The sequence below is a fragment of the Musca domestica genome, unplaced genomic scaffold (assembly GCF_030504385.1).
Source record: "Musca domestica strain aabys unplaced genomic scaffold, Musca_domestica.polishedcontigs.V.1.1 245, whole genome shotgun sequence".
Taxonomy (NCBI): Eukaryota; Metazoa; Arthropoda; class Insecta; order Diptera; family Muscidae; genus Musca; species Musca domestica.
Window position 1 is genome coordinate 388,861 of NW_026712273.1, and position 15,697 is coordinate 404,557.

Genomic DNA, 15,697 nt, shown 5'->3' on the forward strand with positions numbered 1-15,697 from the left:
TATTCTAAATTGATTTGGCTGTCTACTTCAATCATGAGATCTTTCGAACAAATTGAAATAGAAGACTAAAATTTTGCACATATGTGTAAATTCTCGGTATGAAGGTCAAGTTATACGGTATTTTCATTATTAAAGCCACATTTTTCCACAGAATGGTTTCAAATTTGGAATTTAAAACTCGCAATATATAACCACCACTATAGCAGATGGTCTGTGTAGGCTCACGTTTTGGTATAGCTCCCATTTAACCGTATCGCCCACTATATGCCCACGGCAATGTCGCCAAATTCATCTGAGTCGGTATGGGACATCTTTTAGGATATTTCCGATGCTTGTCTTAAACACATTGCCTAAAGACTACAGATCGATTAAAGACTTTAGAATCACTACTGGGCCTAGCATTTCTCTTAACTTTAAAAACACATTCAACAAGTATGTCGTAGCACGCTTATTACAAGGTCAATCAGTACAGACCGCCTTGCATAAAGTTTTCGATACATTGAGAAAAATATGGAAAACTCCAAATTTACAATTGCAACTTTCCTCGATGGGGGTGCTTTCAAAAATGTGAACCTATGGTATTTTCACTATCCTGATTTAATGGATAATCAATTGAGGTTGGAAGATTCTATTATTTCCAACAAAACGTCATATACCATAGGAATTGCTAAACAATTAAGGTTTCAAAGAAAACGTTTTTGAAAATAACATGTAGTGATTTTTTTTTAATATGCCTGTTGTATAAGTGTACTGTATTAAAATTGGTTTACTTAAAAATGGAAAACATTTTGTTATACTTTAAACAATCCTTGACAGTGCTTTGGCCCGTCGATCTGTGTTTTGAAAAAGGGCGCGAATTAGATGTCGCAATTCTTCAGCTTTATAATTTGCTGTTAAAATTCCGGCGCCATCACACCACTGGTCCACAATTTCTTGTAAAGATGCATTGAGAATCATTTGCAATTGCTGTAATTTCATCCAAGATGAAACTTGAAAAGCTTCGTGTTTTTCCTGAAAATAAAAAAAGAGTTGCGTGTTACACATACAAGTAATAACTGCTAATAATTAATTCATAATGATGATGGTCGTCAGAGATGTGAAAGTAAGGATTAAGAACATGAAAAAATGGAAAATATAGCTTTTTCGCTATTTTTAGAATTGAAATATTTGAATTCCGAAAACAAGTTTGATTTGAACCTTTTTCGAAATACCTCAATTTACAATAAAACACACCGGTCATTTCTTGAAAATGCTTGCATGGCGCAATTTTTCATCCAAAAATTGATTTTTGAAATGCTTCAAAGTGCTTTAAATAGAACACATATTTCGGGCATTGGTAAGTGACATAATCATATAAAATACCTTGAATAAGTCCGGCACTCTTTCCAAAATTACACTGATGAGTTCACTCAGTTCACTCGCCACTGCAGCAGATATGTCTTCGAGGGATATAATTCTGCGAATTATATCTTGAAAGAAATCGTTGAGAATAAACGAAAATGTTTTATTGTATATTGTTTCAGGTAGAACATACAACCAAACATTTTTCAATAGTTCCATTTGTCGCAAGCATTGCCGGACCAATTTTAAAGGCGCTGATCCAATCGAGTGCGTGTCGGAGATGTCTGAAATTAAAAGTTGATGTAAAAAACGAATCCCAATTTCTAACTCTAGTTACCTAGATTTTTCATAATTTCCTGAATGATTTTCTGCTGTTTTGCCTCCTGAACTTTAAATAAACGCAGGCCGGTTGACTGTAGCGTTTTCACCAATGCAGGATGCGTTGGAATACCCACGTCCGAGTATTTCGCAACCCAGTTTGCTAGGTACATACAGTTATTGTAGAATAGAACTGATTGTTGCGGTATACTTTCTAATAACTTATCGTGAATTTTAGGCACATCAGAACAGTAGGTAGTAACAATGGTCGATATTATGGGCAGAAATATGTTCGATGCATTAATGTCATTTACATCAGTTTCATGATGGGAATTAGGAGGCTGGCGTAATATTCGCTCCATTAACTTTGTCAATTCCTTCATTGATATAAAAAAATAAGTAAACAAATTATTTTACTCTGTACCCTGTTCGTAATAACTTACCAAAGTACTTTTAGATATCATGCATTGGGGAAATAAAAACTTATTATCTTCAACTTCTTTCGCGTTAATTCCTTCACAAACGATTACCATATCCTGCAAATCTTTTTGCATAATGGTTCGGGCACTTTCTAAAATTTTTACAGAGAACCTCTCTTCAAATAGATAGTTGAATTTTTCACCAAAATCTTTTAGTTCTCTATCTTTGTCAGCATCCAAAAAACATATGTCAGTTAACATTTGTTCAAACTTTTGAAGATCATCGAGAAGTGTGGACTCTTGATATTCATCCATCGTGTCAGGAATAGAATACAGCAAACACTCTTCGACCAACAGTTTTATGAATTTCTCCTTAATATGATTTCCAATAACTCCAAACACATATTTATTCGTCGAAATCTCGATATTTATATTGGCCAAACATTCAAAAAGTATTTTGACATACATAAATACTTGCTTATATGATGGTCGCAGGGCTCTTATTGCCTGCCTTAACTGAGTACGATATATTTATTTGAAAGTAATCATCCTTTTCGGTGCAATATTCGACGGAAACTGGCTTCGTTATTATTGGTTCTAAACAGTTTTCTAAAAGAAAGTCACACAATTTCATGGGATTGTAACGCGCCTACAATAAAAAGAAAATGTTAATAGGGTACATCGGAATAAATTATAAAATCGCACCTCGAACAGAGCTAAAACAGTGTCTTGCAACTGCGTTACATCTTTGGAAACTTGCAGATTTACACTTTTTGCAGAAGGAAATACTTTTTCTGAAAATTGCACCAAACTTTCAAATCGTTGCTGTAGGTTCTGCTGTAGTATGTTTGCCTGGATATGATACCGCACTTTAATCGTGTCATAACATTCACATTTCTGGAACAATAAATCTACATCTGATGAGTTTTCGCTGCAAACTAAGCTCTTAAGTTTTCCCAATAAATCCAAAGCCGTTAAATAATCCTTCGTAGCGTTTGACTCTTCCAAGCATTGGAAAAGGTCGTCTATTTTTAGAATACGTTGTGATAATTTAAGTCCCATTGCAACTTCTCGTAATTCTTCTAAGCATTGGGTCAGTTCTATATTGGCACTATTTAGTGCCATACGGGCGTCACTTCCCACATTTTTTAGTAAATGCTCTGTTTCCCGCAGCAAGGATTCGCCTTCGTCTATGTACACGTCAGAAGCGGTGTAATTTGGTACAAAGTTAACGTAGTTGTCCTCAATGTGTTTTCTTATGCGGTTTTGAAACCGCCGTATCTGTTCCAGAATTCGCACAATGCTATTTTTAGTACTTTCTGTCGTTGAAAATCCGTGTAAATCATCTTTACCGAGCTCCCCAATGGTAACCATTTTGAGACTTAGTTTTATTATTAATATACAAGAGCGTTGGTTGCGTCGACGATTTAAAAAAAATTGATACTTTTTGGGTTGTAACTTGGCAATGTTTTTTTATTTTTCTCTCTTCAGTAACTTCTCTCTTGGAAGTTAAGGTGATTTTTTCAAAGAAACTAACTGTGAAAACTCAATTCAATTTGTTCAATTTGTTAGAGCCTTGGTTGTATTGTATAAGGGATAAGTAAGTCGAATTTCGTCTCAACGATTAATTTCTTCTGATCAGTGTTGCCACCGTATCTGTAAGAACACATATTGTGTGTAATTTTTTGTTGCATGTGTGGCCTGTTTTTAAAAAAAGTTTTACTATTTTTAACACTTTTTGTAATACTTCCCTTCTCAAATGCTACTTGAGAAAGAATAATTAGCTGATGATTTTCGGGAAAGGCAGGAAATGAGCATGATTTTCATTTACTGGAGAATGTTCGACACTTAAAATGCTTGCTTTTCACCAAAATCGTCCAATCAAAAAAGCCAATTCTATTCGTCGTGCTTAATCCATTGTATTTGTAGCGATCTGTCAGTTTCTTATTGAAAAACACTACTCTCTGTAGTGTATGAAGATAGTAAGTCGATAGGGGAACGCCTAAAAATACAACACAAAACAAATACAACACTATGTGTTAGGGGTATTATAAGTTTGATTGGCCAACAATTATGTAACACCTCGAAATATTGGAAAGCATATGGATCTTCCTTTCTCGCCGAGCTGAGTCGATCTAGCTTTGTATGTTCGTCCTTCCGTCTGTCCATGTTGAATTGTAATCACTCTACAGGTCGCAATTATGGATCGATCCTCACAATTTTGGAGAAGAATGGAGGTGGAGTTAAGATCAGAGTAAAACCCTATTGTTTTTGGAGATAAAGACCTATGTCTTTGTTTTAGAAATATTTAGTTTTAGTTAGGTTGAAATGGACCAAAAACAGAATATGTTCCTGATTTTGCAGCTGCTCTATAGGTTGCAGTTATAGACCAAGACGCGAAATTTAGCATGGTGCTAGAGTGTAGGGCTGGTCAGAAGCCTAATATTTTGTTTGGTCATTGGACAATATTTAGCGGGTAAAATAGACCATAACTTTTATGTAAAAAAATACGAAAATTTCCACTAAACCGAGAATTTTTTAATACCAGTGAAATCACAAATATACTAAAATGTTATTTCTGACCGTTACAGTGCTACGGGAACATCGCAAATTAAGTAGAATCTGTATGTACAAGAAATTGATGGTAGAAATTTCGCTTATAAGTCACAAACCGCTGGACTGATTTTGACAATTCCCACCAATCTGGAATGGCCTCTTGCCAGAAAAGAATAAAATATAAGAAAATCGCGCAAAAATATACCAATAAAAAAGTAAATATTTTTTTGTCAAAAATTTTATCGCATGCGATTTTTATACCCTACAACACTATGTATTGGGTGTATTATAAGTTTGACTGAGCCAAAAATTATGTAACAGCTCGAAATATTGGTATCCCACATAGGAAATTATATATGGACTTTCCTATTTCGCCGAGCTGATTCGATCTAGCTATGTATGTCCGTCCGTCTGTCCATGTTAAGTTGTACTCACGCTACAGATTGCAATTATGGCCCGATCCTCACGAAATTGAAAATGGAAGTGGGGTTATGGTCAGAATAGAAGCTTATTTCTTTTGGAGATGATCGCACAATATTTAGGGGTTGAAATATCGACGCCGAAGTTAGCATGGGACTAGAGCTTAGGGCTGGCAGACTCCTTTCCAACAATGTTAAATAAAATTCAAATTTTCCATTAAACCGCGATTATTTTTAATCCCGACGAAATCACAAATAGACGAAAAGGTCAATTCTGACTGTTACGTAGATGTCGATAGTAAATATATCGGATATATATAGCGAAATATATACAATGTGTATGTATTGTAATATTTTTTTAAAACACAGGTTGGGGTTATTATATACAGACTGCAATTATCATCCGATCATCACGAAAATTTTCATAAGGGTAGGGTTAGGCTCAGAAGGGCTAGGCCTATTGTTTTTAAAGATGTCTGCAATATAAATTTAGGGGTTGAAATGGACCAACAACTGATTTTGCATCCGTTATAAAGGTCACAAATAGACCCCAAAGGGCACGAAATCTCTCATGAAGTTAGAGTTTAGGAAGGCGAGAAGAATGGACTACTACTTTTCTGCGAAAAAATACCAACATTTCCATTCTACCGAAAAGCAAGAAATAACTTAAAAAAATGCTCAAATGGCGAACTTCTGTCTTTTTTATGTTGATTTTGCAAGTCATGTAGATGAGTCTAATTTTGGAGATACTTCTTGGTTCAAATTAACCAAAAACACAAAAATTTTCCTGATCACACAATTGAAAGCTAAGGGTAATATGTGGGCTGTGCTCTATGACATAATTCCAAAGGGAAATCTTCCAAAATGGATTTGGACATAAGGGGATTTCTACCATATTGTAGTGTTGTAGCGTTACACATAGTCGGCACCGCACGGCTATAGCCTTTGCTTACTTGTTTTTAGTTATAAATTATTATATTAATTTGATATAAAATCAATTTCTTTTTGTTTGTGGGCCGCTATAACAGCCGATGGTCGCTCTTGATCGTGGCATCAGAATAAATGGCGAATATTATCGTGAAAATATTCTGGAGGGTGTATTAAAGCCTAGGGCACGCAAACATTTTGGCCGCAGACCTTGGACATTCCAACAGGACTCATCACCATCGCACTCAGCACGCACCACCCAAGAATGGTTACAAATGAGGTTCCTCGCTTCATTTCCAGCGTACAATGGCCACCAAAATCTCCGGATACCAATCCGTTGGACTATTGTGTCTGGAGTATTTTGGAAAGCAAGGTGTGCACTATAAAATACCAAAGTGTCGATCACCTCAAGCAAGCGCTTGGCCGGGAATGGGCCAAAATACCGCAGAGCAAAATTCGGGCAGCGTATGACGGTTTCATTGGCCGTTGAAGGCCATAATTCGTGTCAAAGGTGATCAATTCGAACAAATCTAAACTCATTCTAAAATTTGATCCTATTTCCGACATTCTTTGCTTTCATTTAATATAATAATTGTACAAATCTTTCTTCAAATCTTCTTTGCAATATATATGCTGGCTCCATGGATAGCTCCATAAATTCTCTATGGGGTTTATGTCTGGACTCTGGGCTGGTGTATCCATGACATGGGGACAATTATATAGAATTCATGATCGCAATTTATAACCCTTGATTTTAGGATCATTGTCTTGATAAAAATAATAATCTTCGCCTAAGCCGATCTTTTCCTTACAGAGTGGCAAGCTTTCTTTCAAAATGTTAAGGTACATAGTCTGATCCATAATACAATCTATAAAATACAACAGAGGCTTAAATGAACCCCGGATCATTGTCTTGATAAAAATAATAATCTTCGCCGAGGCCGATCTTTTCCTTACAGAGTGGCAAGCTTTCTTTCAAAATGTTAAGGTACATAGTCTGATCCATAATACCCTCTATAAAATACAATACCCCAGGTCCAGAGGGTGGAAATTAACACCACACCATTACTGGCCTACCACCGTGCTTCATTGTAGGCTTTACATTTTTTGGTAAATAGCGCTTCATTTGCCTTACTCCGTACATAAGGTCTGCCATCTGAACCAAAAAGGTTGAACTTGCTCTCTTCCGTGAACAGCACATTCTTCCATAATGAAAAATCGTTTGATATGTGCTCCTTGGCAAATTGCAATCTTACTTCTTGATTTCGCTTACTGATTAGCGGTTTAGGTCTAGTTCTTCTTCAATTGCAATTCGACTTATGCAGTGTATTTCTTTTTGTTTGTGGGTAACATACTTTTCCAAAATCCTATTTCAGCAATTTTTGCGAGCTTCGGTGCACTCAAAAATGTATCCTTTTGGATCTGTCGTAAAATATAGTTCTCATCACTCAAGGTAAATACATACATGGTACAATAAAAAGGTAGGGTAGAGTTACCAGATGATTATATTTTTTTTGTAAGTGCGCCCGACTTCTGCCAATTTTGTGTATGTATTTATTGTTTTAAAAAATGATAACAAAATATTTTCAAAACCAATGATTGGAAGACACGTACATTGCGACTCGCGCGGTGAAGCTATTAACCAGTTTAGTCATGCCATTGAAAGATTGAACAGTTTGTATTACACCTAAGTCTGTTTTTACACGGTTTTGATATAACACGGTTTGAAAATTGAATATTTTTAATTTTTTTACACGATTTTATTCCATTTAGCACGATTTGAAATGTTATGTACTTAAATTTTTAAATTTAAATTTAATTTTAACGCATTAAGATAAAAGGTAAGCCAAAAAATATTTTGTATTTATTCAGTTATTTATGTTTTTTAATTTTGTTAAATATTTTATGTATCCCTGAAAGGAAATGCCAGATAAAAAACTAAAAGAGAAGGCAATTTCTTTGGAAACCAAGATTAAAATTTTAGATCGCCTTCGAAATGGAGAAGGCTCAACTGCTCTTGGTAAAACGTTCGCTTTAAATGAAGCCACAATAAGAACTATAAAAAAATGAAATTGCAATTAAGCAATCGGTGATTTCATGAATTCTTGTTCTTAAAAATTCTTGTTTTTCACTAATTTTAATAGGTTTTAGAGATTAGGAACAAATCACCCATTTTTGTATAAGTCCAATGTCTTTTTTACACGGTTTTTTTTACACGCCTTCTTCTGGAACCAATCTACCGTGTAAAAACAGACTTAGGTGTATATTTTTGAGAGAAAATCCAGGCATTTCATTCATATTTAACTCATTTTAAAAATGAGGAAAGTATGAAAAAAGTGAAAACAAATTGTTGTATATAATATTGAATGAGTCGGACAGGAAGCGGGCATAGCCTCAGGGCTGTATTTCTGTAGTTTTACGAAGCTGTTCAGCCTCCTTATTGTACCATGGGTAAATATTTTATTATTTGCCGTTTCTGACTTATTTTTTATTTTTATTTTGAAAAGTTTTATGATGATGAGCGTGAAGATAAAAATGAATTTAACTAGCGAAGACTCAAACCGCACAAATCCTGGATAACTATGTACTGATAATTTTAATCAATTTTTAATACATTAAATAATTATTTCTTTTAAGTTAATGTTCTTGAAGAGCCAGAAATGTCCACTCCATGGAACCCATATAACTTCAACCAGGTACGCAAACTAGAGTTTTTTTTTTAATTTAACAGTTGTTGTAAATAGACGGCCTTCGGCCGGGTCTTTAGATTTCCTCCTCTGGGTATGTCTCACACAGGATAACGCGAACCAAAGTTTTCTAAATTTGACACTTTTTGTAAATAGCCGGCATTCGGCCGGGGCTTGAGATTTTATCCTCAGGGTATGTCCCACACCGATTAACGGGAACCCAAGTTTTTAAATTTTATACTTTTTTAATTCCAATGTTTATTGAAAACATAATTTTAATGAACTGTTTAGAATCAAGTTATGCGGGTGGAAAGACCCATATCTCTGGACCCAGAAAAGGTATTGGCACAAATTGTAGCATTTTGGAAAGGTAACATTGTCAGCAATAATTTGGCTTGGCCCCCTAAATGGCCCTTTTTCGTCTTTTTTGGGGTTTTATAAAAAAATCCGGGTCCAACTTTCGATGCTTCTGAAAGTACTCCTCGCCAGCTTTCCAATGATACCTTTCATATGGAACTATCCCTCCTTGATTTTACACAATGGTCTGTTCTTATCAAAGTTAGGATAAAATTAAAATTCCCTTTTTTCAAAATTTTCGAAATGAACAGCTTCGTCAAACTACAGAAATTCAGCCCTGAGGCCATGGTAGAAAAATACAGGTAAAAGCAAGTGTTGTTGTACAACAATCGTAACAACAACCACATACAAATTTATTTTTGTAAGTAATAGAAGTGTCAGAGTTATGTGTCCAAAAATGTATACAAAATAATTAATTTTCGATAAATTATTTTAATTTCAAAAATATACATTTTTGGAATTTGGATTATTAAATTGAAAATGCAGAAGAATACTTCTTAAAATATTTAATTTTATTTTTATTTAATATCATTCCCCTGAATGTATAGTTGTTAGCTGTTGGCCCTAATCTCTCAACACTTCAAGCAATCACTAGAAAATCGTGGAAAAGGTAACATCCCTTTTAAGTTGAAACCAAACAGCATACATATATAAAGTATTGTACATTTTGCAATTCTAGGAAACATGAAATATACGAATATATTATCTAACGTGGTGTCGATGTTCCTTAACCACAAAAAAGTTTCCGATTTTTTCTATTATTAGGCAAAAAATAGTGAAATTTTATGTAAAAAATGGGTATACCTATTGTATATCAAGAAATGGAATTAAATAACAAAACGTCATATCGGGTTTGACACCAGTATTACTATAGAGTCAAAACAGCTGGGACTTGCTGTTACCTGTAATAATTATACCATGCCCTGAGGCTATGCCCGCTTCCTGTCAGAATTATTCAGAATTATAAAGTTATAGGCAAAAAGTTGTTTTCATTTACTTGATACTTTTTGTCCATTTCTAAAATGAGTTAAATAGTGCAAAAAATGAATGAAATGCCTGGATGTTCTCTCAAAAATATGATCTTTCAATTCCATGGCAAATCAATATTAATATTAATAATGCGCGCCTCGCAATATAAGTTTCTTCCACTCATTGATTTTGGAAATATTTTGTTTTTATTTTTCAAAACAACAAATACATACACAAAATTGGCAGAAGGCGGGTACACTTAGAAAAAAATTGTTATCAGCTGGGAGCTCTACATTACCTTTTTATTGTACCATGGTAAGAGCTGCATATAGTTCCGAATGTTTCTTTGGCGGAGTATTTCCTGCGAACTAGTTCGTTTGTCGTTAATTCTAATATGAATTAAACAATTCCACTCCAGATTCTATAACAGACTTATGGAAAAACTTATGGCGTTATACAAACGACATATATGTATACTTGAATGTTAATAGTTAAACAGCTGAAAGGATTTCGCCGCACTTCCTTTCAAAGAATTTTGTCATGGTAGACCAAAGAAGGTAATGCCATGCAATGCAATCATATGTATGCAATTTGACAACATCTCATTATCAAATATATAATGTATACATATATATATATATATATATATATATATATATATATATATATTTATATATATATATATATATATATATATATATATATATATATATATATATATTAACTCTAGTTTAGGCTCAGAAGGGCTAGGCCTATTGTTTTTAATGATGTCTGCAATATAAATTTAGGGGTTGAAATGGACCAACAACTGATTTTGCATCCGTTATAAAGGTCACAAATAGACCCCAAAGGGCACGAAATCTCTCATGAAGTTAGAGTTTAGGAAGGCGAGAAGAATGGACTACTACTTTTCTGCGAAAATATACCAACATTTCCATTCTAACGAAAAGCAAGAAATAACTTAAAAAAATGCTCAAATGGCGAACTTCTGTCTTTTTTATGTTGATTTTGCAAGTCATGTAGATGAGTCTAATTTTGGAGATACTTCTTGGTTCAAATTAACCAAAAACACAAAAATTTTCCTGATCACACAATTGAAAGCTAAGGGTAATATGTGGGCTGTGCTCTATGACATAATTCCAAAGGGAAATCTTCCAAAATGGATTTGGACATAAGGGGATTTCTACAATATTGTAGTGTTGTAGCGTTACACATAGTCGGCACCGCACGGCTATAGCCTTTGCTTACTTGTTTTTAGTTATAAATTATTATATTAATTTGATATAAAATCAATTTCTTTTTGTTTGTGGGCCGCTATAACAGCCGATGGTCGCTCTTGATCGTGGCATCAGAATAAATGGCGAATATTATCGTGAAAATATTCTGGAGGGTGTATTAAAGCCTAGGGCACGCAAACATTTTGGCCGCAGACCTTGGACATTCCAACAGGACTCATCACCATCGCACTCAGCACGCACCACCCAAGAATGGTTACAAATGAGGTTCCTCGCTTCATTTCCAGCGTACAATGGCCACCAAAATCTCCGGATACCAATCCGTTGGACTATTGTGTCTGGAGTATTTTGGAAAGCAAGGTGTGCACTATAAAATACCAAAGTGTCGATCACCTCAAGCAAGCGCTTGGCCGGGAATGGGCCAAAATACCGCAGAGCAAAATTCGGGCAGCGTATGACGGTTTCATTGGCCGTTGAAGGCCATAATTCGTGTCAAAGGTGATCAATTCGAACAAATCTAAACTTATTCTAAAATTTGATCCTATTTCCGACATTCTTTGCTTTCATTTAATATAATAATTGTACAAATCTTTCTTCAAATCTTCTTTGCAATATATATGCTGGCTCCATGGATAGCTCCATAAATTCTCTATGGGGTTTATGTCTGGACTCTGGGCTGGTGTATCCATGACATGGGGACAATTATATAGAATTCATGATCGCAATTTATAACCCTTGTTTTTAGGATCATTGTCTTGATAAAAATAATAATCTTCGCCTAAGCCGATCTTTTCCTTACAGAGTGGCAAGCTTTCTTTCAAAATGTTAAGGTACATAGTCTGATCCATAATACAATCTATAAAATACAACAGAGGCTTAAATGAACCCCGGATCATTGTCTTGATAAAAATAATAATCTTCGCCGAGGCCGATCTTTTCCTTACAGAGTGGCAAGCTTTCTTTCAAAATGTTAAGGTACATAGTCTGATCCATAATACCCTCTATAAAATACAATACCCCAGGTCCAGAGGGTGGAAATTAACACCACACCATTACTGGCCTACCACCGTGCTTCATTGTAGGCTTTACATTTTTTGGTAAATAGCGCTTCATTTGCCTTACTCCGTACATAAGGTCTGCCATCTGAACCAAAAAGGTTGAACTTGCTCTCTTCCGTGAACAGCACATTCTTCCATAATGAAAAATCGTTTGATATGTGCTCCTTGGCAAATTGCAATCTTACTTCTTGATTTCGCTTACTGATTAGCGGTTTAGGTCTAGTTCTTCTTCAATTGCAATTCGACTTATGCAGTGTATTTCTTATTGTTTGTGGGTAACATACTTTTCCAAAATCCTATTTCAGCAATTTTTGCGAGCTTCGGTGCACTCAAAAATGTATCCTTTTGGATCTGTCGTAAAATATGGTTCTCATCACTCAAGGTAAATACATACATGGTACAATAAAAAGGTAGGGTAGAGTTACTAGATGATTATATTTTTTTTGTAAGTGCGCCCGACTTCTGCCAATTTTGTGTATGTATTTATGTTTTAAAAATGATAACAAAATATTTTCAAAACCAATGATTGGAAGACACGTACATTGCGACTCGCGCGATGAAGCTATTAACCAGTTTAGTCATGCCATTGAAAGATTGAACAGTTTGTATTACACCTAAGTCTGTTTTTACACGGTTTGATATAACACGGTTTGAAAATTGAATATTTTAATTTTTTTTACACGATTTTATTCCATTTAGCACGATTTGAAATGTTATGTACTTAAATTTTAAATTTAAATTTAATTTTAACGCATTAAGATAAAAGGTAAGCCAAAAATATTTTGTATTTATTCAGTTATTTATGTTTTTTAATTTTGTTAAATATTTTATGTATCCCTAAAAGGAAATGCCAGATAAAAAACTAAAAGAGAAGGCAATTTCTTTGGAAACCAAGATTAAAATTTTAGATCGCCTTCGAAATGGAGAAGGCTCAACTGCTCTTGGTAAAACGTTCGCTTTAAATGAAGCCACAATAAGAACTATAAAAAAATGAAATTGCAATTAAGCAATCGGTGATTTCATGAATTCTTGTTCTTAAAAATTCTTGTTTTTCACTAATTTTAATAGGTTTTAGAGATTAGGAACAAATCACCCATTTTTGTATAAGTCCAATGTCTTTTTTACACGGTTTTTTTTACACGCCTTCTTCTGGAACCAATCTACCGTGTAAAACAGACTTAGGTGTATATTTTTGAGAGAAAATCCAGGCATTTCATTCATATTTAACTCATTTTAAAAATGAGGAAAGTATGAAAAAAGTGAAAACAAATTGTTGTATATAATATTGAATGAGTCGGACAGGAAGCGGGCATAGCCTCAGGGCTGTATTTCTGTAGTTTTACGAAGCTGTTCAGCCTCCTTATGTACCATGGGTAAATATTTTATTATTTGCCGTTTCTGACTTATTTTTTATTTTTATTTTGAAAAGTTTTATGATGATGAGCGTGAAGATAAAAATGAATTTAACTAGCGAAGACTCAAACCGCACAAATCCTGGATAACTATGTACTGATAATTTTAATCAATTTTTAATACATTAAATAATTATTTCTTTTAAGTTAATGTTCTTGAAGAGCCAGAAATGTCCACTCCATGGAACCCATATAACTTCAACCAGGTACGCAAACTAGAGTTTTTTTTTTTAATTTAACAGTTGTTGTAAATAGACGGCCTTCGGCCGGGTCTTTAGATTTCCTCCTCTGGGTATGTCTCACACAGGATAACGCGAACCAAAGTTTTCTAAATTTGACACTTTTTGTAAATAGCCGGCATTCGGCCGGGGCTTGAGATTTTATCCTCAGGGTATGTCCCACACCGATTAACGGGAACCCAAGTTTTTTAAATTTTATACTTTTTTAATTCCAATGTTTATTGAAAACATAATTTTAATGAACTGTTTAGAATCAAGTTATGCGGGTGGAAAGACCCATATCTCTGGACCCAGAAAAGGTATTGGCACAAATTGTAGCATTTTGGAAAGGTAACATTGTCAGCAATAATGGCTTGGCCCCTAAATGCCCTTTTCGTCTTTTTTGGGTTTTATAAAAAAATCCGGTCCAACTTTCGATGCTTCTGAAAGTACTCCTCGCCAGCTTTCAATGATACTTTCATATGGAACTATCCCTCCTTGATTTACACAATGGGTCTGTTCTTATCAAAGTTAGGATAAAATTAAAATCACTTTTTTCAAAATTTTCGAAATGAACAGCTTCGTCAAACTACAGAATTCAGCCTGAGCATGGTAGAAAAATACAGGTAAAAGCAAGTGTTGTTGTACAACAATCGTAACAACAACCACATACAAATTATTTTTTGAAGTAATACGAAGTGTCAGAGTTATGTGTCCAAAAATGTATACAAATAATAATTTTCGATAAATTATTTTAATTTCAAAATATACATTTTGGAATTTGGATTATTAAATGAAAATGCAGAAGAATACTTCTTAAAAATTTAATTTTATTTTATTAATATCATTCCCCTGAATTGTAAGTTGTTAGCTGTTGGCCCTAATCTCTCAACACTTCAAGCAATCACTAGAAAATCGTGGAAAAGGTAACATCCCTTTTAAGTTGAAACCAAAAGCAGAATATATAAAGTATTGTACATTTTGCAATTCTAGGAAACATGAAATATACGAATATATTATCTAACGGGTGTCGATGTTCCTTAACCACAAAAAAGTTTCCGATTTTTATATTTATTAGGCAAAAAATAGTGAAATTTATGTAAAAAATGGGTATACTATTGTATATCAAGAAATGGAATTAAATAACAAAACGTCATATCGGGTTTGACACCAGTATTACTATAGAGTCAAAATAGCTGGGACTTGCTGTTACCTAAATATACCAGCCCTGAGGCTATGCCCGCTTCCTGTCAGAATTATTCAGATTAAAAGTTATAGGCAAAAAGTTTTTCATTTACTTGATACTTTTTGTCCATTTCTAAAATGAGTTAAATAGTGCCAAAAATGAATGAAATGCCTGGATGTTCTCTCAAAAATATGATCTTTCAATTCCATGGCAAATCAATATTAATATTAATAATGGCGCCTCGCAATATAAGTTTCTTCCACTCATTGATTTGGAATATTTTGTTTTTATTTTCAAAACAACAAATATACACAAAATTGGCAGAAGTCGGGTACACTTAGAAAAAACAGTTATCAGCTGGGGCTCTACATTACCTTTTTATGTACCATGGTAAGAGCTGCATATAGTTCCGAATGTTTCTTTGGCGGAGATTTCCTGCGAACTAGTTCGTTTGTCGTTAATTCTAATATGAATTAAACAATTCCACTGCAGATTCTAGAACAGAGAGGAACGTTTGCACTACCTTATGCTATTCCCATATTTTCAGCTTTATGGAAAAACTTATGGCCGTATACAAACGACATATATGTATACT

The 15,697-nt window shown here is 34.2% G+C and overlaps 1 protein-coding gene across 1 annotated transcript; it reads right to left on the reverse strand.

The window, feature by feature from the left end:
- Positions 1 to 705: 705 nt before the first annotated feature.
- On the reverse strand, positions 706 to 3,670 carry LOC131802797 (centromere/kinetochore protein zw10-like). The gene is given in 6 exon segments (XM_059123425.1): positions 706 to 1,011; positions 1,363 to 1,625; positions 1,679 to 2,036; positions 2,103 to 2,574; positions 2,576 to 2,727; positions 2,784 to 3,670. Coding segments are annotated over 6 exon segments (2,127 nt in total). The 5' UTR covers positions 3,453 to 3,670; the 3' UTR covers positions 706 to 798.
- Between the last annotated feature and the right edge of the window lie 12,027 nt (positions 3,671 to 15,697).